General features: G+C 48.8%; 1 protein-coding gene across 8 annotated transcripts in view; it reads left to right on the forward strand.

The window, feature by feature from the left end:
- The window catches only part of NTM (neurotrimin), a 680,565-nt gene that overhangs the window by 586,434 nt on the left and 72,919 nt on the right, over positions 1 to 21,212 (forward strand). For all 8 annotated transcript variants that reach the window (XR_012155901.1, XM_073320725.1, XM_073320731.1 and 5 more), the window contains one exon: positions 7,946 to 8,071. Coding sequence is in view for 7 of the 8 variants with exons in the window: in XM_073320725.1 (XP_073176826.1) it covers positions 7,946 to 8,071 (126 nt within the window). In the remaining variant the exon portion in view is untranslated. The remainder of the gene's footprint in view (positions 1 to 7,945; positions 8,072 to 21,212) is intronic.

The raw sequence follows: 21,212 nt of genomic DNA on the forward strand, positions 1-21,212 counted from the left end.
TTTGAAATGAGTTTGTTGGGTTCTCACCATGGTCTGTATCATAAAAACCAACCACACTCATTAATGCCCATGCTAGCAAGAAGTCACAGGTTTAAATGGGCCATATCTATGGATGGTGCTGATGTTTCCACCCCACCCCCCCACCATAGTATCTAAGCATCTAACAATTTCTAATGGTTCTTCCTTCACAACACCTGTCTGAAGTAGTGCAGTGCTACAGATGGGGAACTGAGGCACAGAGGAAGTAAGTGATTTGCCCAAGGTCATGCAGGAAGTTTGTGCCAAAGCAGGGAATTGAACTCAGGTCTCCCAAAACCTAGATGAGTGCCCTAACTAGTAGACCGTCCTTCCTCTCTGGACACCCAACTCAAACTTCCTCTTTCACAGACACTAACCTCCCCCTTCAACCTCCTAGAGGGGACACCTCCCATTCAGGGGCAAGGAAGATTGACTGCAAGAGCCAGATCTGCTTGCTGGCTCAGCAGGAAGCACTAGGATTTTCAGTGAAATATCCAGTCCAGTTGTGCTGATCCAGGAAGTTTGGATTGTTCGGCTCTGGCTGAGAGAAGAGGCTGAAATCTGGGGTCCTTATCTGAGCCCAGCAGAGCTGGCCGATCTGAACGGAGGAGCGCAACATGGACGCAGAGACTGAGCACATCAGGAACCAGCTGCTCCAGAGAGAGAGCTCAAGCAGCAAGGCGGGGAGGTGTGGCAGAGGAAATGAGTGAGGACTTAATGCCAGGGGAAGGGATTGACACCATCAGCACAGCCCTCGAGGATGGGGAAGATAGATGGGGAGATAATGGTGATGGGGTGATGGCATGGACCGATCGAGGAGGCAGAGCCAATGATGTTTATGCGAATAAGGGAGGGCTATAAAAACAGGCTGGAACAGGGATCACAGAGGACATCAGTCAGCCTATTAGTGACCGGGAGTGTATTACCTGGGAAATGGCTCAGGAAGTACATGCCTGCTAGTCCCAATGTGTGGGCTGCAGGTGCATCCGTATGTGAGTGTGGGTGTGTGCAGACACCGAGGAAGGGGCTGTACAATCCACCCAAAGCTGCATATGTGTGCTGCTATGCATGTATGCCACATGTGTCTGCAGGGAATGGACATACGTCTGTGGGTAAGGGTACGTGGCATTTGGGTATGTCCATGGCACACACGTTGGTGCGTTTCTGTGTGAACAGATGTGCATATACCATTCAACATGCACATCACACAGATGCACGCCCTCCATGCATATATATAATGCATGTGTGTGCCATCTCTTTCAGCTAAATACTGTGTTTTCGATCCTGCTGAGTGTGTGGGTGAGAGGGATGAAAACTGACCCTGGGACAAAGTCAGGGTATGTTCTGGGGATCCACAAAAGGGGCTGAATCAGCTCAGAACAAAATAAACACCTTTCCCAGCATCATGGCAAAAAAAATGAGATCAGCAAAAGCACAGGCCCCGGTCTGGGGAAATATGCACGCTGCAGGCTGGCGCTGCCATGTTTAATCATAGAATCGTAGAATATCAGGTTTGGAAGGGACCTCAGGAGGTCATCTAGTCCAACCCCCTGCTCAAAGCAGGACCAATCCCCAACTAAATCATCCCAGCCAGGGCTTTGTCAAGCCTGACCTTAAAAACTTCTAAGGAAGGAGATTCCACCACCTCCCTAGGTAACCCATTCCAGTGCTTCCCCACCCTCCTAGTGAAATTTTTTTTCCTAATATCCTACCTAAACCTCCCCCACTGCAACTTCAGACCATTACTCCTTGTTCTGTCATCAGCTACCACTGAGAACAGTCTAGATCCATCCTCTTTGGAACCCTCTTTCAGGTAGTTGAAAGCAGCTATCAAATCCCCCTTCATTCTTCTCTTCCGCAGACTAAACAATCCCAGTTCCCTCAGCCTCTCCTCATAAGTCATGTGTTCCAGTCCCCTAATGATTTTTGTTGCCCTCCGCTGGACTCTTTCCAATTTTTCCACATCCTTCTTGTAGTGTGGGGCCCAAAACTGGACACAGTACTCCAGATGAGGCCTCACCAATGTCGAATAGAGGGGAACGATCACGTCCCTCCATGTGCTGGCAATGCCCCTACATATACATCCCAAAATGCCATTGGCCTTCTTGGCAACAAGGGCACACTGTTGACTCATATATCCAGCTTCTCATCCACTGTAACCCCTAGGTCCTTTTCTGCAGAACTGCTGCCGAGCCATTTGGTCCCTAGTCTGTAGCGGTGCATGGGATTCTTCCATCCTAAATGCAGGACTCTGCACTTGTCCTTGTTGAACCACATCAGATTTCTTTTGGCCCAATCCTCTCACTTGTCTAGGTCCCTCTGTATTCTATCCCTACCCTCCAGCGTATCTACCTCTCCTCCCAGTTTAGTGTCATCTGCAAACTTGCTGAGGGTGCAATCCACACCATCCTCCAGATCGTTAATGAAGATATTGAACAAAACCGGCTCGAGGACCAACCCTTGGGGCACTCCGCTTGATACTGGCTGCCAGCTAGACATGGAGCCATTGATCCCTACCAGTTGAGCCTGACAATCTAGCCAGCTTTCTATCCACCTTATAGTCCATTCATCCAGCCCATACTTCTTTAACTTGCTGGCAAGAATACTGTGGGAGACCGTATCAAAAGCTTTGCTAAAGTCAAGGAACAACACATCCACTGCTTTCCCCTCATCCACAGAGCCAGTTATCTCGTCATAGAAGGCAATTAGATTAGTCAGGCAGAGAGAGAGATGCCAGGAGCAAAAGGACTGGCAACAACGAGAGAATTTCCACCCGGGATGCCTTTATTTATTTATTCATCCTCATCTGGGTGCAATTCCATCTGCAGCTTCCATTCGGCTCGAGATTCCCCACCCTTAGCTGTAGAAACACTGGCCCAAGAATAAAACATTTTAATATAGACGTAATGGGATTACTACTGAATGTTAAATAATATCAGATTTATATTTATGGTCACTTATTTATTAAGGCTTTTCTCCCTTGTGTAGTAAAACCTTACACTCTATCTGTTAAGTCTCAAGAAAGGCATTTTAAATAATTCATTCAATTAATTATTCAAACATTTAATTTCCATACAATAACCGTTGTGTTAAATCTGAACATTGCATATTTAATTTGAAAGGGTAACTAAAGGCTCCTCTACCCCTATCACTCTCGTTTCCTTCCCCAGGTACTCCAGTGTCACATCTGCCTTGCTCCAGCTGACATTGATTCGGGCAAATCTTTTCATTCTTTGGGCACCTAAAGATTCCTCCCAACCCCTTCCTGAGATGTGGGCGAGGGAGTGTGGGCTCATTGCCAGTTAATGCATAAGAGGCTAATGATCGCGGCTCGTGTAGCTAAGTGGATTTATGTGCAAAGATCAGAAAGTGCATAATCAACTGATTATATACTATTATACGCCAGGCCAAAACTGTCCCAGGCCTCCAAACAAATCTAACAGCTAATTTGGTGGTAAGATGGAGAATGCAAGTGCTCCCAAGTCAGGAACAGCAGAGTTGAAAGATTAACCTTAACCCTGCCTTCTTAAAATTGTGTTTTGAAATGTGGCTACTCTTTACATTTGTCAGTTGATGTAATACAACCTGGAATGTCTAATGCAAGCGTACGTGTTGCTAAGTGATATTACAGTAAGTAGCATCTTCAGACCTCATGTACTTTTAAGTCTCAGTGAGCTCTACAAAACAAGCCAAGTTTGATGAAAATGGATTCAGTAGTTTTAAACTCATGAATGGCCCAGAGCTGCATTAGAAAGGAAGTATGGATTTAGAATAAGGCACTGCACTTATATTTGGGCTCAATTGCTTCCTCTTCTTGTAGGACCTTGAGCAAGTCTCTTGATCTCTCTGCTTCAGGTCCCCATCTGTAATGTGGGGATAATAAATACTTCCTTTTTCTGTCTTGTCTATTGAGACTGTAAGCTCTTTGGGGCAGCGACTGTCTCTTATTGTATTTACGTACAACTCCTAGCACAGTATGGCTCCAGTCTTGGTCACAGCGGTCAGGGCATTGTTATGGGGCACACTCACCCTTAGAGCGCCTCCTGGCATCAGCACGTAATGTTGCCAGTGTCCTTGGCTCCAGCACCTTCTGCCTTCCTCTGGGTCTTCCGTACCTCAGCCCTCTGGCCAAGTCATGGAACAGCTCCTTCCTTCTGAGGTACTCAGAGTCCCCTCTGATGTACACAAAAAGTTCTTGGCCCCTCCTATGGCTCAGCTCTCCAGCCTGAGCCAGCCCCAAACTGTTGGGCCTGTCCAATCCACCAGCTCTCTTTGCCGAGCTAACAACTGGAGGTTCCCTAGGGTGTCCCTTTCCCAGGGCTCTGACAATCTTTCTTCAGGGCTCTCCCGGTCACCTCCAAGCCCCAACTCAGGGCTCCTCCCCTACAGGAGCCCGTGTGCTTCCTGTGGGTTCCCCCTAGCCTGTAGTCCCATGCCTGCCCCAAGGAGAGCACTCTCTTCCTTCCTCTCACCTGGCATTGCCCGTCCTATCTGAGCAGCCCCCGACGTATACTATTCCGGCACTCTTCTGGTAGAACTCAGACTTTCTCATGCTGATTGGCTAATGAGCCAGCACCTGGAGCACCTGCCTGCTCCCAGGTGTAGCTTGCAGGGTCAGCATGGGCCAGTTAGGTCCTGATTCTCCCTGAGGGCCCACTGGCCCGAGGCCATGCCTGTCGGTGTAACTGTCATACAGCTAATAATAAACAAAATTCCATCTCCTCCAGTAGGCAGAACTGCTAGCAGCAGAGCGTGCTTTAGCACCATGCTGGGGCATTGGTTCCAAGGGGAACCATCTGTGCTGGAATTTCCAGCTCGGATAGTCATACCTATACTAGATCCGATTGCCTGGCCAGTGACTCAAGTACATGCCTAGGCTTTTGGATGGGATCATACTTAGGGCTACTTGCGCCGCTCTGGCTACCCTTCCAACATTAGTGTCCTGACTCGATCAGAGCGAGTGTGAGTATATCTACCCACGCTGGAAATGACACCACAAGCTCCAAGTGTCGACATACCCGCAATCCAGTTAGACTGGCTCTTAGCAAGAGCTGAGATGACTCACCAAAATCTATGTACCTTTCATCTACTATCATCTTCATGCACTGCCCCAGGAGCTCTTCCATTCTGCCTGCATTTGTTCTGCTCTTGTCCTCCAGTGTATGATTACCAGATTAGCCGTTGTGTTCAAAGTAGGGAAAATGAACTCCCAGCAGTCCTTCACATCACAGGGTAATTCATTACCCACCTTGTTTCCACTTAAAATGTACTTTAACTATACTTCAAACCACAAACCCTTAATCACGCTGGCATTCACAAAAAAGCCCCTCTTTTTATTTTATTTTATTTTATTTTATTGCCCAGGGCTAGCATGACATAATCCCTTCCAGGCTGTCTCGGAGTGCTTTACGGATCAATAAATTACTTACCTGTGTGGCGGAGGCTATATGTGCAAGGAAGGCCACTGCGGTTGCTCTGTCTCAGCCAGTCCTCTGGAAAGGTCAATGTGCGTACCAGCTCATCGGCCATGCGTGGGAATCCAGAGAGATGGAGGTGGTGTACAGCAGAGGGGATGCTGTAGCCCATGGCTGCCTTGCGTGGCTGAGAAGAATGGGAGTAGCAGTGGTTCTTTACATTATTCATGAATTTTCAGCTGGCATCAATAACATAGCTCCATTGAAGTTGATAGAGCTATGCTGATCTACAGCCCACTGAGAATCTGTCCCTACATTTCCTCTTATGGAAAAGTCCTGTAGAAAATACCGTAATGATGAAGAAACCTTGAGGGTTCTTTGCAAAGTATTCAGAACACCTATGGAATGTATAGAATCCTTTCTATAGTTTTTTTTTTTGAACCTATAAAATTCCATAGCAGGGACAGAGTTTTCTATTAAATGTGATAGGATGGTCCAATGAAACCCTATAACAGAAAGGCAATTATTTTCTTTTCAGTTCTACAGGGCTATTTTCATGACAGTTAAGAGAGAGTTTATCTCGCAGAGACCTCCTCTCCCATTGGAGATCACACAGATCACATCCCATCCCCTGCTCACATGGTAATGTGACATTGAGGAAGGCTTTAGCTGTTTTCTTTCAACTGTCTTTAGAGCACAGAGCACTAAGCCCCTTTGGAATATGTCTTGTCATGCTGTTTCCTTTTGCTCTTCATTTCATATCCGTTCTGCTCCTTCTACTCTCCTCCTGCTCATGTGTCCTTATAGACAGGACTCCCTGTTCCCCTATATGTGTCTATAGCCCCTCATGGCCAAGGTGGAGTCTGCTCTGCCAGGCAGCTTTGGCCAAGGAAAGCCACATGCAGGAACACAGCAGGGAAACTCCCTTCCACCTACCTCAGGGACACCTGTTCCAAACCCTCCGGAGTAAACACGCTCATCGGAATAGTACAACAGATGTAAGAAAGGGAAATACTTATTTACAGAGGGATGGATGGAGAAAAACATCAGGGGGAGAAGACAGGGGGAGTGGCAAAACAGGGTTACATCCCAGACGAGGACCCATGGACCCAGTGCTACCACAGTGTAAAAGGATAGATGCCAAGAGCAATGTGTCTAGACTCAGAAGTCAGGAATCCCGGGCAGAGTTCCTGTGCAGCAGTGAGCCGTGGGTGCAGAGCCAACGCTAGGTGTAAGCAGACAAAGCAATTGCTTAGGGCCCCATGCAGCTCAAGGAGGCCCCCTATTCACTTTTCATTGTGTTGGGGGGGGGAGGGGCAAAAATATTCCTGCTTTGGGCCCCCAATGGACTAGCACTGCCTCTGCTTGGGTGCTCCTGGGTATCTTCAGCGCCCATCCTCTATCAACAACCAACCCGTCCGGTGTCCTGCTGCTCTCCACAAACCCACACAGAGTAACAACCCGTCTCTTAGCTAGCTACAGCCTCCCTCCTTATTCCCCGTGCAAAGTCACAAACCCCAGTACTCACAGCCCCATACAGTTCCGGTCAACGGTGGCTCCAGTTTATGCTTCTCGTGTGATTCCTTCCTGGCACAGTGCTCCTTCAGGGTCCCGTCTTGGGACGTCCCCGGTGAGCCACTCTGTTCCTCCCAGGCTTTGAGCTGATTCTTGCCTGCTTCGCTGTGCGAGGGCCTACTCGCTATAGGAGCCAGGAGCTACAGACACCCCCACGTCCCTCTCACGCTCCCTCTCTTGGCTCCCCTCCCCTCAGAACAGCCGAGCCTTGCACTGCCTGAGGACGAGGTTTTAAAGCAGCTGTGCTCCCCAAACCCCCTGGGTTACACATCCTACCCTGGACATGCTGCCCAGCCATCTGGTTCTCTTCTCCCCCATGCCCTCCCTGGACATTGGTGAATAGCAGCGCAAGTGGCTCTCATCCCTGAGGGCACCACTGTGTTCCTCTCCTGTGTAGTGGCAGCTCTTGGAGGCAGCTAGGCTGGCTCTTTCTCCTGGCTTCCAGCTTCTTTCAAAGGCCTCCAGGATCTTCTTCATGACGTAGAGGTAGCTGCAAACAAGGGGCTTGAATCAGCACCGCGCCATGCGTGAGCTCTGGGCACCCCACCAGTGGGAGCTCCCCTGGCCCCAGTTTGGGAACGCCTGTCAGAGAGGGTGTTTTCCTCCAGTGAATCCTCTTGAGGACATGATTCCAATGGAAACGGGGTGGGGAGAAGGTTAAGGAGGGATCTGGGGTTAAGCATATCTGGGAAGGAAGTGGGGGATGGGGGAATGTCACCTCCAGGTCCTTCACTGCCGTGTTAGATGGGGCTGATGGGCTGTTGCTTAGCTGGTAATTGTGAGTTGGGGAGAATCCACCTATACCTACAGCTGCTCATCCACAGCTACTCACAAAAACTCCCCCTGGCCCTCCCCAACACACACAACCTGGAGAATTAGAGTGAAACTGTCAAACTGGAACCTGCTGCCTCCTCACTTCTCCCTGTATGTCATTCCAGTGTCTCCCAAAATTGTTGAGATCTCTTCCGATATCTCCGTCAACGAAGGCGGCAACATCAGCCTCACCTGCATAGCCACAGGCAGACCGGATCCTACAATCACCTGGAGGCACATCTCCCCCAAAGGTAAGATGGCCACATGCGGCCTCATGCATTCCTAGTGCTATCCCTGCAGCAGGGGCTTAGGGGCACCAGCAGTTCCCACTCACAAAGACAGATGTGTTGCACGCTGCAAGGAGGGAACTCCAGATGGAGGCTGGAATTGTGGCCACAGAGTATCTGCAGTTCTGCCTGGTGGCCTGGAAGGAAGACTCCATCCTTCCCTGCCCCAGGAATTGATCCTGAGAGCACAAGCGGTTTTAGACTGTGTGCTGAACAGAGGATTCAGGGTTAACATGGCACAAATTCTCAGTTGTGTTTGTGAAGAACCTGCACTAAGTGTGAGTTTTATCATGATCGTGGGTTGAATGCTTTCATCAGACTAATGTGATAACTGGAGATCTTAGTGAGTGCAAGTCTGATCAAAGGCAATGTTTTGTTTTTGTGTAGGACCTACAAAAACGCTATTTTAAAAAAATGCAATATTAAAAGTTACCATTGGGATTTCTATATCAGTGCCAATGAGAGCTGGAAATAGTAGTGCAAAAAAAAAGGAAATCCACTAAACAAATTGCATGAATTGCCATCTCTCGTTAATTAATAAACAACAGAGGTCTCTAACAGTGTGGGTTTGATTACTGGAGAGTTAATTCCTATAGGCACAAATTCAGTGATGTCAGATCACATTTCAAAATATTTTCCCAGTGATTTTATTTAATTTCACTTTGAGTTGTGCGATCTCCAGCATTTCTCAGATGCTGTTGAACCATGGGGTTAGATCGGTTCGACTAGGACGATGACTGGAAGGCTTTGAGTACTGGGGCTCTGGTTGCAGTGCCCGGCAGCCAGCTGTCAGGTTAGATCAGGGCAGGGTTTGATTGTCTGCGATATCGGCAGCTCTCTACCGTCACCCCGCATGAAGTGAAAGAACCTCAGGGCTGAATGCATCTATTAGACAAACTTACCTCCCCTGAGAAACGTATCCATTTGCCCCATTGTTCCCCAGTCTAAGTCTATGTTAATCACTGCAGTGTCTGAGTGCGACCCCAGTGCTCTCAGCCGACCCCAGTGCTTTCTGCGGCTGCTGGGCCAACTCATTAATCCCCGTGGACAGAGAGGGGTGGAGCAGGGACCCCGACACCTCACTCTGTTCCTTTCCTGTCGCTGACGATGAGCACCTTTCGAACGGGTCTGTTACAAAACCCAGCCTTCCCTGGGTGCGTTGGCCTCTCTGCTTGAGATGGATGCACCCCACGTGGGCCAAGCTGCCGAGCAGGCCCTTCATGTGGGTGATGGATAAAGTCCGTGCCACAGATCTCTGTGTGCTTCCTCCCATTGCCGAGCATCTAATGGGACTGGATCAAGGTTACTGCCAGTGCATCTATCACGATCAGCAAGCGTTTATGGTAGGGCATCTCTGCACTAGTCCGTTTGCTCCCACTCCCACAGCCATTCATCTCCTTTTTTTCTTTCTTTCTTTCTTTTCTTTCTTTCCCTCAAGTCTCTTTTCTTCCTTTTCTTCTCCCTCCCCCATAACCCCCTTTTGCTCTATTCCCCATATGCCCCTCCCCATCCCTGAGGTTCAGCCACTGCTGTCTTTCAGAGGGGCTGTTATCTCTCTATGCCGGCATCCAGCAGATTCCTTTCCCCAGGGGAGCTTTACCTGGGCTTGAACCAGATGTTTCCATTTTACGTAGGTCTTAGCTGCTATGGAAACTGAGGATGCACCAAGGGGAGAGGAGTGAGCTAATCAGAAATTACCTGTGGAGTTGGATAATTTACAACAGTAGCTGTTACCAGATTTCTGGCCCAGATTAGAGATTCTGCATTTGAAACCCAGTAGAACTAATCACCGCACAGACCGCGTGGGGCTGGGCTCTCGATAGCTGGGAGTGCCAAGCTCAGAGTTGGCACAGGGCAGTTCCGATGCCTGCCTACCTACCCATTTATTGCCAGACATGCCATCTCTCTCTCGTGAGCTAGCTCAGGAGCTATGACTGCACCTGATCTGTCATCTGTCTCTCAGTGTCTCCACCCACACCCACTGCCCCATCTCAGCACCTTTACAATAACAGGGGGGGGGGGGTAGGGGCACCTATCTGTGAGTTGATTATTCGGCTGTCATCTAGCTATGTTTGGGCATCCTGAGTCCTCAAGGTGAACTACATGCTGTGAAAACTCCCCAGCTCTGTTAATCCCAAGCAACTGCATTTGGACATGGTTCTGTAAAGAGCCTGACAGCGGATCCTTCTAAGAGGCACTGTGGTTCAGAGGAGCAGGGAGGGGACTGTAAGCCATGGATCTGGCTTTGCCAGTTGTTCCCCGATGACCTTGGACGAATCACTGCCCAACCCCATGCCTCAGTTTCCCTCAGTTGGATTCTCTGCAGTGGGCGAAATGGTGAAAAGGGGCCACAGGGAGTTGGTTATAGGTCCCATGGTTTCCAGCACCTGCATACATTTGAGTGGCTAATAAGCATATGTAACCTGCGTCATCCGTGTGAGATCTTTCAGTGACCACCCCTTATGACAGGGCTGAGGCAGGGATGGCTGGTGTGGAAGCTGGTTCCGCTGCCTTTCCCTGCAGGAGCTACCCTGTGTAATGTGAATTTTCTGCTGCTGTTTTCTAGCCACTTTAAGTCCAGTGACTCATCTTCCCCCCAAGCTCCTTTCCATCCACCCCCAGCTCCTGTGACAACAGAGGAGTCCTTGGTACCTGATTTCTAGAAGCCTGCATTGCTCTGGTACAGAGTGATATATATGTAGCAGCTTGCACTCATAAACCCCTCTGAATGCATGGTGCTCATCACTGCAATCTTAACCACATTATGGGAGCTAAATCCACACCACTTGTTTCGAGGGGGGATGCTTTTCTGGTGCTGACCAGGTTGCTACTTGTTGCTGGGGGGGAGGAAGAGGTGTTATTTCCACCATTTAACTCTTCTGCTAAGAGCTGGAGCAGGTGAATTTCCTGCTGGTGCCGTCTCTGTCACTGAATCACAGGGGCTTTGAGTGATCTCTTCTGTATCTGTGGCTGAATACTTAAGGCCTTTGGGGAGTTCCCCTGCAGGAGCCGCCTGCCGTTCCTTTGCACATGTCTCCATTCACGGGCAGCAATCTTTCCAAATTCCTCTTGCTGTGTACGGAAAAAACAACAGGATCACTGCGGCAAACGGCTTTTGAAAAGAGCTGTATAAAGCCTATTCCAGTTTAGCCAAGATCTCATTCCATAACCCATGCGCTTTCTCTCTGTCTCCTCCTCCCCTGGGACTCTCATAAAACTCTGCCAATGCACCTTTCTCCTGATGTGCAGCCTGCTCTGTTCTCCCGGTTCTGAGACCCCCCTCCCTTGCATCTCTGCCGATGCCTCTCACTCTGCAGCAACCCCCCTCATCTTTTTATTCTGCACCACAGCATATTATTCCAGCCAGGCACCTCTGGTAAAACTTAAATAGCAAATACAGCCATCCCGCTGGGTCAAGGAAGAGCAGGTGCTTGAGTCATCTGTAGTCTAGTGGAGCAGGGCAGAGGGTCTGTACAATTGCTTTGTGCAGAGATCCAACAGCGTTGTGACTCCTACCCCGACTTTTGGTGCATCTCTGCTGAGAAGTCCCCTCCAGCCATCAAATGGGACCGGGAGGCTCTACTGGGCAGTTCAAGTTCTGCCAGACCCACCAGGCACCCTGCCTTCAAATATCAGTTCAGCAAAAAGGTGTCAGAAGGCTACGCTCTGGCATCTGGTGGGCTGACACCAGCGCCCTGGCCGTCAGCACTGGTGTCAGAGCCCTACGAGGCACTGAGATCATTAGGATGGCAGTCAGGAGAAGATTTTTCAGCTGTGTGAAATGAGGAAGCAGGAGAGAGAGAAAGACAATGAAGGTCAAGAAATAACACACTGTGTGGGAGGCAGCAACATCCTTCCTGAGAAACCACCCCCACTGCAAAAGAACCTTCTTGTGTCACTTGTGCTGGAGACTTGCCCCCGGGGTGCTTTAGAGATGCTCTAAATTGGCTGATTTTGGAGGCTGATCTTGCACTCTGCTAATTACTAGAGATGGGCGAGGTTCGCATTTCACAGCACAGAATACATTTGGCTTCACCCTGAACTGAAAATCCAGCTCTAATGCAGTTCAGATGCCAACCCAAGTCGCACAGCTGGGCCCCTGCTTCCCAAAAGGGATGGAGTCCAAACGCTCAGGGAATGGGAGAAGGTTTTGCCCCGAAGCCAGATTTTGGGGTTCCAGCTATCACTGCTGCTTCCATCTTTCAGAAGAACATATGAACAGCCATACTGCGTCAGACCAATGGTCCATCTAGCCCAGTATCCTGTCTCCAGTAGTGGCCAGTGCCAGATGCTTCAAAGGGAATGAACAGAACAGGGCAATTTCAAGTGATCCATCCCATTGTCCCGTTCCACCGTCTGGCAGTTGGAGGTTTAGGGACCCACAGAGGATGGTCTCTGACCATCTTGGCCAATGGATTGGACTGGCAATACCTCAATTCGAGGATGATCTCTACCACGGATTTACATATGGGTCCTGAGATGACTCGGGAGTCCGATCCTGGAACTGCAAATCTACCCGCAGTAGGTACAGACATTTTGTGGCAGGCCAACTGCCTGCGGGGAGAAAGTTCTTTCTTTTTCCTTCCTTCTCTCTCTCTTTTCAGCTTTGAGGTCAAGGCGCTTTTCCTCGAAGCGGGCCACTGCCTGAAGGAGGATATGGCGCCATTGGGGTCTGTTGGTGGCTTGCTCCTCCCAGCTTGTGATGTTCACATCAGTTTTCTTAAGATACGCGTTCAGTGAGTCTCTGCAGCATTTCCTCTGACCACCACAGGATCTCTGACCATGGGCGAGCTGAAAGTACAGGGCTTGTTTTGGGAGGCAAGAGTCTGGCATCTGCACACAGTGTCCAGCCCAGTGAAGTTGGTGCATTAGGATCATTGGTTCAATGCTGGTGACGTTGGCTTCAGCGAGGATGCTGACATTAGTGCGGCGATCTTGCCACTTGACACAAAGGATCTTCCAGAGGCATCATTGGTGGTACCTCTCCAAGCTCTTGAGATAGGTCATCCAGGCTTTACATCCATAGAGGAGTGTAGCAACAATTGTCTTGTAGACCTGGATCTTGGTGTCCTGCCATAGGTCATGGTCCATGAAAACGCGTTGGAGCAATTTCCCAAAGGAAGCACTTGCGCACTGGATCCTGTGCTGGATCTCACTGTCGATTTTTGCATTTTGAGAAAGTTGGCTACCGAGGTAGCGAAAGTGCTCAACTGTCTCCAAAGTCTGACCCTCGATGGTGATTTGCGGTGGGTCATGTGCAAGGCCTGAAGCAGGTTGATAGAGCACTTTAGCCTTCCCCATATTGAGTGAGCGTCATAGGCTTCAGTCAGCCTGGGACTTGGCTAATAGCCATTGATGGATCTGTCATCCATGCACTTCTCTAACTCTTTCTGGAACCTAGTTATACTTCTGGTCTTCACAACGTCCCCTCATGAGTTCCACAGGTTGCCTTTGTGTTCTATGAAGAAGGACTTTCTTTTCTTTGTTTTAAACCTGTTGCCTGTGTATTTCATCAGGTACCCCCTAATTCTTGTGTTATGTGAAGGGATAAATAACATTTCCCTGTGTACTCTCTCCACTCCATTCAAGATTGTATTCACTGTTAGCAAATTCCTCCTCCCCCCGCCGCCTCCTTAGTCGTCTCTTTTCTAAGATGAATAGTCCCAGTGTTTTTAATTTCCCCTCATATGGAAGCTGTTCCATCCTCCTAATAATTTTTCTTGCCCTTTTCTCTACTTTTTCCAATTCTAATATATCTTTTTTGAGACAGGGCAACCAGAACTTCACACAGTATTCAAGGGGTAGGCGTACCATGGATTTAATAGTGTCATTATAATATTTTCTGTCTTATTATCTATCCCTTTCCTAATGATTCCTAACATTGTTAGCTTTTTTGACTGCCGCTGCACACTGAGTGGATGTTTTGAGAGAACTCTCCACAATGACTCCAAGATCTCTTTCTTGAGTGGTAACAGCTAATTTAGACTCCGTCATTTTGTATGTATAGTTGTGATTATGTTTTCCAGTGTGCATTACTTTGCATTTATCAATATTGAATTTCATCGGCCGTCTTGTTGCCCAGTCACCCAGTTTGGTGAGGTCCCTTGTTACTCTTTACAGTCAGCTTTGGACTTAAATATCTTGAGTAATTTAGTATAATTTACAAACTTTGTCACCTCACAGTTTACCTACCTCTTTTTCCAGATCATTTATGAATACATTGAACAGCACTGATCCCAGTCCAGATCCTTGGGGGACCCTGCTATTTGCCACTTTCCATTGTGAAAACCAACCATTTATTCTTAGCCTGTTTCCTGTCTTTTACTGATCCATGAGAGGACCTTCCCTCTTATCCCAAACTGGGATACAGTATCCTATACCGTCAGGCTGCGGTCACTCAAGTGTTTCCGTGGTTACTGGCCTTTTACGTTTTTGGTGTAAATCTAGTGTTGTCATGGTGACAGCAGTATTGTCATGTGCGTGTCAGCAGACCCATGCCCGACTCTCTTGGCTAGGCAAGAGTACAGCTTCACGAGCTGTGGGGGACAAGAGAACCCTGAAAGTGAATAGAGCGGTCGCTCTAATAGAGTGAGAGGCAACAGTGCTGGTGAACCCGGGGGCACCTATCCGTGGATACGACAGAAATCAGACTCATCTGTAAACAGGTGGCGTTTGTGGGGATCCGAGGCACGTGCTCAGGTTCCGTGTGGATAGGGCTCTAATGCAGGGATCTGGGCGCAGGGGTCCATTCCAGGTCCAAGGCTTGAGGGGGGTCCCACTTAGAATGATTGCCGTTTAGCACGATGGATTCCAATGCAAGGGGCCAGAATAGTGACTGCCAGGGTAACGAGGCACCCTGATGTACGGCTGAGGCTGCAATTATTAATAACAAGCCAGTTCACAATGGCTTTGCTGATGGAAAATTCCTGTTTCATTCAGTGAACCTTGGGGTTTGCCTCAATGGGGAGGATTAGAGACAGTAGTTGGGCAGGGTCCACAGCTGAAACTCAGCTGTGGATTATCATTAGCATCGCCATGAATCAGGGTGACCTTTGGGCCAGACTTCATCAGCTGTTTGTATAAGAGAGGAAGGGTGGTCCAGTGCTTAGGACAGTCACCTAGGACTTGGAGAGACCAGAATTCAATTCACAGCTCTGCTGGGTGGCTGTGGGCAAGTCAGTTAGTCTGTCCATCCTTCAGTTCCCTGTCTGTAAAATGGGTGCACTAACACAGACTCCTTCATCGGGCTGATATTAATATAAATACATTAGAGGTTGGCAGGAGCTCAGACACAGCAGGAATGGCATCCAAATTAGGATCTAAGATAGATGAGATTTTGGCCCAAAAAAGGCAGAGGTCTCATGAGATCCTCTGCCCATACTTGCAACAGCAGCAAAGCTGGGACTAGACTCCAGGCTTCTTGACTCCCAGCCCAGCCCCCTGTCCGCTACACCAAGCCAGTTCTCTATAACTTTGGGCAGGGCTTAAAAGCAAGGCAGGGAATCTTGAGATGAATGAGTTGGTGGATTGGAAGTGGATTTGTTCAGGCTACTTGGTCTGTGAGAGCAGTATGGAGCTGGGCTGTGGGGCGGTCGGGGTGTTTCAGGGAGCCGGGCAGAGTGTCGTCACTGGGCTGCAGAGTGGTCAGGGCTTCGTGGGGAGCTAGGCCGCAGAGCATTGCAAGGGAGGGGGGTCATGGGGAGCTGGGCCACGGGGAGGTCAGGGGTGTCGCAGGGCCCTGGGCCGTGGGGTTCTCCAGGTGCTTTTCACCTGCTGTGGTTCTATCCATGATGCTCTCCTGATAAACACGCCTTTCTTTTGGAAAGAAAACCTTTCTGCCTGCTCTCCTCAGACCAGGCTAACAGCCGGGAGAGAGAAAGACCCATTCTGGTGCGCCATTCCACCCCCGCCACACACCCCCCCGCGCTCCATGAGTGATGTAGCGAGAGGCAGCGCATGCCGGCGAGGCTCACAGCGGTGTCCCTGTTCCGGATAACGCGCGCGCACAAAGAGAATGAGAAACTTCACATTGTGGTGTTGTCACTCTAGCCCTGTCTCGCCTTGCAAGCCTGTGGTGCATTCAGCCCAGTAGAGCCATTACAATTCAAAGAATTGTGAACCCCCTGCCGAGCAGATAAAGCAGAGTCAGGTGCAATGCAGAGGACTCGGAGAGGCTGATGTGAGGGGCTTGGCCATGGGAGGATGTGTGGTGGGTGGGAAAAGCTTTAAAAAAAATCCCCTTGCATTGTGGAAACTGGAGTCGATCAGGGGATCTGTCTGTCTGTCCTAAGTTATCTGTCTGTGCATCTCATCAGTCAATTTGGCTACATCTATAGCTCTTATCACTGTGCGGCCCATCCATTGCTGAGTGGGACGATCGCTAGGGAAAGAGATTGCCTTTTAAACAGTAATATATCTAGCCTTGCAACAATTGTCTAAGCAATTTGCCAAGCAGAACCCACCTCTTTAAGGTCAGTTCTCCAGGCCAGGCCAGCTCAGCTCTCCAGAAAGACCAGTTTTGAGGCCTCAAGGACATTCACAGCAGATGTTGCCCCTTAAGCCAGCTACGTTCAGTGTCTCTAGTCCTCGTGGTACTTTGGGTAGCAATGGGCGTGCTTCCTTGAGAGAGTCAAGGAAACAGATGACACGGGAGCTGAGACAACGATTGACGGATGAATTGGGTTATTGATAGTCAGGGTAATAGAAAGAGATTTTTTGAAAGCAATGGCGAAATAGACTGATGAGTTGAGGTGTTCATGCAGGGAAATAGGAAACCCCAGTTGCTGTCTAACTCAAAAAGAGACAGTTTGGTCATACTTTATATGAAGGTGGTTCTTATAAAGGGTTAGTAAATGGCTAATAGACGTTTTAATAAATGATGAATCAGTTGTTGCAGATTGTTATAGAGTCTGATAGGTTATGCATAAGCGTGACATCTAATCATTTGTAACACCTTCTACTAATGTGCTTCTGAGTGTCCCGAAACCGTCTGTAACATGCTTATACCAGCTAGTTATCACTTATTAACCCTTTATCAACCATTTAGAAATGGAACCTTAATATAAAGTTTTGACCAAACATTACAGCGAAATAAACACCGGAGTCAGAAGGGTTTGGATGCTTTGGTCCAAAGGACTCCAGAGGATTTTGGTCCAAAGGACGCTAGACTCCAGAGACTGGGAGTCAGGACTCCTGGGTTCTATTCCAGGCTGTTTCATTGTTCTTGTAAAATGCAGTCATGCTCTCTCACCCTTGTACTCCTGTGACAGGCACTTTGTAGGATATGTACATTAGGGAAGGTTTTTGTAGTCTATAAAGCTCACTATGTCGCATCTGGTATGATTAAGTGAGTGAATGTGATGCGAATAGAGTATGTAAGATCATCTTGTCTTGGTCTGTTTTGTTTTCCTCCTCCTTTCTTCCCTCTGCTTTGTGTCTGTCTATGGTCAAGTTCCTTTCAAGAATCAAATGAGTACCAGTGAGTCCTGACACCTGGCTCTCAGTTGGATTGTCTTAACAATTGGCCAGAAATGATAGGAGCTAGAGGGCCTGGTTTCCTCCCAAAAGGCCAGATGAGGCTTGTTGAGGAAAGCAGCGTAAAGCACCAGAGAAGCCCCCGATAAAAACAGCTCAACTGAATTTACAGGGTGATTGAAACACTGGAAGACACCAATCTCTGGCAGCTTCTTGCAGGCTGGGAAACCTGGGTTTTTTGTTGTTGTTGTTGTATGCAGTGTTTTGGTGATGTCCTTTCCCAGCTCAAGGAGATGAAATAAAACTTTTATTTCACCCTCAAGAGCGAGAAGGCACCAGTGACTTGTTTTCTGAAAGCCAGACCCGCCACTTGAGAACTCACTGGTTTTGCTGCTGCCTCTGTTAAGCCAGGCCTGAGATCACACACAACTGTGACATGTAATCATCTGTCAGCACCTGCTACAGATGTGCTCTTGACCATCCCTGAGCAATGCCACTCATATCTGTAACAGGCGTATATCATTTATTAACCTGTTATCAAACATTTAAAAATGGAACCTTTGGACTGTGCCTTTCCGTGTGCTGTGACAATTCCCCTTCTCCTTCAGAGCAGCAGTCCAGGGGCTGGATACCTCGGGCTCTCAGCATTGTACCTGGAGCCTTTCTCCCACATGTGTCACAACTTCAACTCCAGCAGTGGTTGGTAGAAGCCAAAAGTTGTTATTTTTTGACCAGTGTTTGTTGGCCCATGTGGAATACGTTTGTGGTTATCAACCCAGTTCTTACAGGGCAGGCGTCCATCACAAAATAGACCCTTAATTAACACTGTTTTGTTCCATGCTTAGCATAGGAGACTGGGGGGTCAGGACTGCTGGTTCTCTCCCAGCCTTTGTCGTTGATCTGGGGCAAGTTACTTCATCACTCTGTGCCAGTATCACCATCTGAATCAGAGGTCTTGATAATGCTGCCTTTTCTGGTGCGGACTGGTTTGCGAGGCTCAACTAATGATTATCCATAAGGCACTTTGAAATCCTCAGGTGAGAAGGACTGTAGGGGCATACGGTATTGTTGGTCACCCCTTTGGGACAGGGAGGGCAAGGACTGATGGGCCACAGAGATTGGACGCCCCCCTGCTCGAGGGACTTCCCTCCAGATCAGGGATGGCAGGGCAATGCAGCAGGGAAGCAAGTCCTGCTACTGTCTGTGTTTTACATGTCTTAGGGATAAGCAGAGGACTGGAGTCTCTAGGGCTGTCAAGCTGGCACCTACTTGGCATGGTAGGTGCTGTCTGGGTTTCTCATCAGTGTCCCTTTCCGGTTCGATCCCCATACCCTCTGTATTTTTAATACCCTCCCTTCCTGTTTTCCCCCCTCATTTTTTGTCCCCCATAATCAGAGGATTCCTGTGGCCTTGCGGCTCCTTCCCATTTTGATGGCTCCACCCTCCCAAGCAGGCATCACGTAGGCTGGCACGAGCCCCACCTTCTCTGAGCATGGGCATCACCCAAGAGTCTTTGCTCAAGTGTCCCTCACACTTTGTGGTGGCCCCTCCCCTCTCCTGATGAGAACGAGGCTGCTGCTCTGAGGCTCCGCCTCTCCCATGGTAGGGCACCTCCCACCGGCACTAAATTCTCCAGATGGGCTGGGGAGGCCATGGCATGGCTGCGAGCCATGGGGAGGCCTGTCTTTTTCAGTCTGCAGATGAGAATGTCATCTTCATCCGAAGAGCCAGTCCCAGGCCTGGGATCCAGCTAAATTAACGGAAGCATTTCAACAGGCTCCAGTCCTGTTGGCAGCTCAACCATCCCCTTGTTTACTGTTGAAATAATTACTGCTTTGCCATAATATTAGCTCTGAGCCGTGACTCCATTACCATTATCGCCAGAATATTACCCATTTATTATCTCCCAGCATCCCTGGAAGATGAACACTAGGCTTTAGAGACCAATTGTTTTACAGCAGACAGGATCTTGGTGTGCATTGTTTAATGAGGTAAACTACATTATAGGCAGCATTAATTTGGCTGCAGTGCACTCTACTCAATCCCTGTTAACCTGTAAATCTGCCACTGGTTTTGATGTGCACTTCATCGCACAGGGCTGGAGAGATCCTTCGTGAAAAAGGTCACTTCCGACATCACTGAGGCAGCGAAGGGGGGAAAGGGCTGCATGCAAGTCTGGAGGGGCGGGGGGGATGCTGTGCACATGGCACCCACGCCAGGCCACACCAGCAGAGCTCCTTATCGGGCGCGCCCAGCTCTCCGCTTGCCGCTGGCACTGCTCGGTGCAGGGAGATGGGAGATGAAGTGAACAGTAATGAGCATGGACTGCGGCAGAAGAGACAGAAGCAAGAAGATAGCAATCTCCAGCGCTGTCTCGTTTGCAGCCCACAAGGGGGCTGGGCAGCATGGGCCAGCCACGTCTGGATAATGCACCAGGCAAAACCAGGCTGTGCCGCAGTTACCTTAACTGCAGTTAACGCAGTTACCATAGGTCAAGGGTCATTAGCTTAACCCCTTCCAACCTAGGAGCTGTGTATGTGGCTTGGTTTGCCTGTCTGTCTGTTATATGCCTGTCTGTCTGTCTACAGTATTCTGTCTGTCTGTAGCACGTCTGGAGAGACAGGATGGGCGAGGTAATATCTGTTATTGGACCAACTTGTGTTGGTGAAAGAGACAAGCTTTTGAGCTTACACAGAGCTCTTCTGATCTGTCCGTTATGTCTGTGAGTGGAAGAACAAGCCTAAGAGACTGTTAGTTCTGATCCGTTTGCTTCTTTTGTTTTGGAGAGAGATTTATTGGGCACAGCGTCAGTGTAACTCGTAGCAAACACTCACTCATTTAACCCACAGACAGGTCATCTTGCCCCTGTGAAATGAGCATGTAATTCACAACACATGCATGCTGTGACCAAATGAAGGGAGCCTGCTCCAGCTCCTGTGAACTCAATAGACATGTAACGCTCGAGATGCTGAGCATCTGTAGCTCCCATTTAAGTCCATAGCAAAACATCATTGACTTAATTGGTTCAGTAGGATCTGGCCCGATGGGAGCTGTAAGGTGCTCAGCATCTCACCAAATTAGGCCTTGAGGACCCAAGGGCCAAATCCATCCCTGGTATAACTCTCTCTGATGCTCTTGGAGTTACACCAGTGATAAAAAGAAAAGGAGGACTTGTGGCACTTTAGAGACTAACAAATTTATTGGAGCATAAGCTTTTGTGAGCTACAGCTCACTTCATGCTCAAATAAATTTGTTAGTCTCTAAGATGCCACAAGTCCTCCTTTTCTTCTTGTGAATACAAACTAACATGGCTGCTACTCTGACACCAGTGATAAAGTTTGTTCCAAGGGTCTAACCCAGATCAACTGGCTTTAGTGGAGAATGGGAAAAAATGCCATTATGCCTTAGTCCAGGAAGTAACCCTCTGCTAGCTCATCTTCTGTCAGTGGAACAGACTCAGCAGCAAACACTAGTGAGCGTTTGTTCCTTCCATCGTTTCTGAGCAGTGGCGATTTTTCTGATTTCCAGTATGGCTGAGATAATTGAGCTGAGTCGGTTTGGGCTCTCCAAATTAAAATCTGCATTAAAAGAATAGAACTCCCCCAGCTACAAATGGGTTGATGTATTTCTC

The sequence above is a fragment of the Lepidochelys kempii genome, chromosome 22 (genome assembly GCF_965140265.1).
Source record: "Lepidochelys kempii isolate rLepKem1 chromosome 22, rLepKem1.hap2, whole genome shotgun sequence".
Lineage (NCBI taxonomy): Eukaryota > Metazoa > Chordata > Testudines > Cheloniidae > Lepidochelys > Lepidochelys kempii.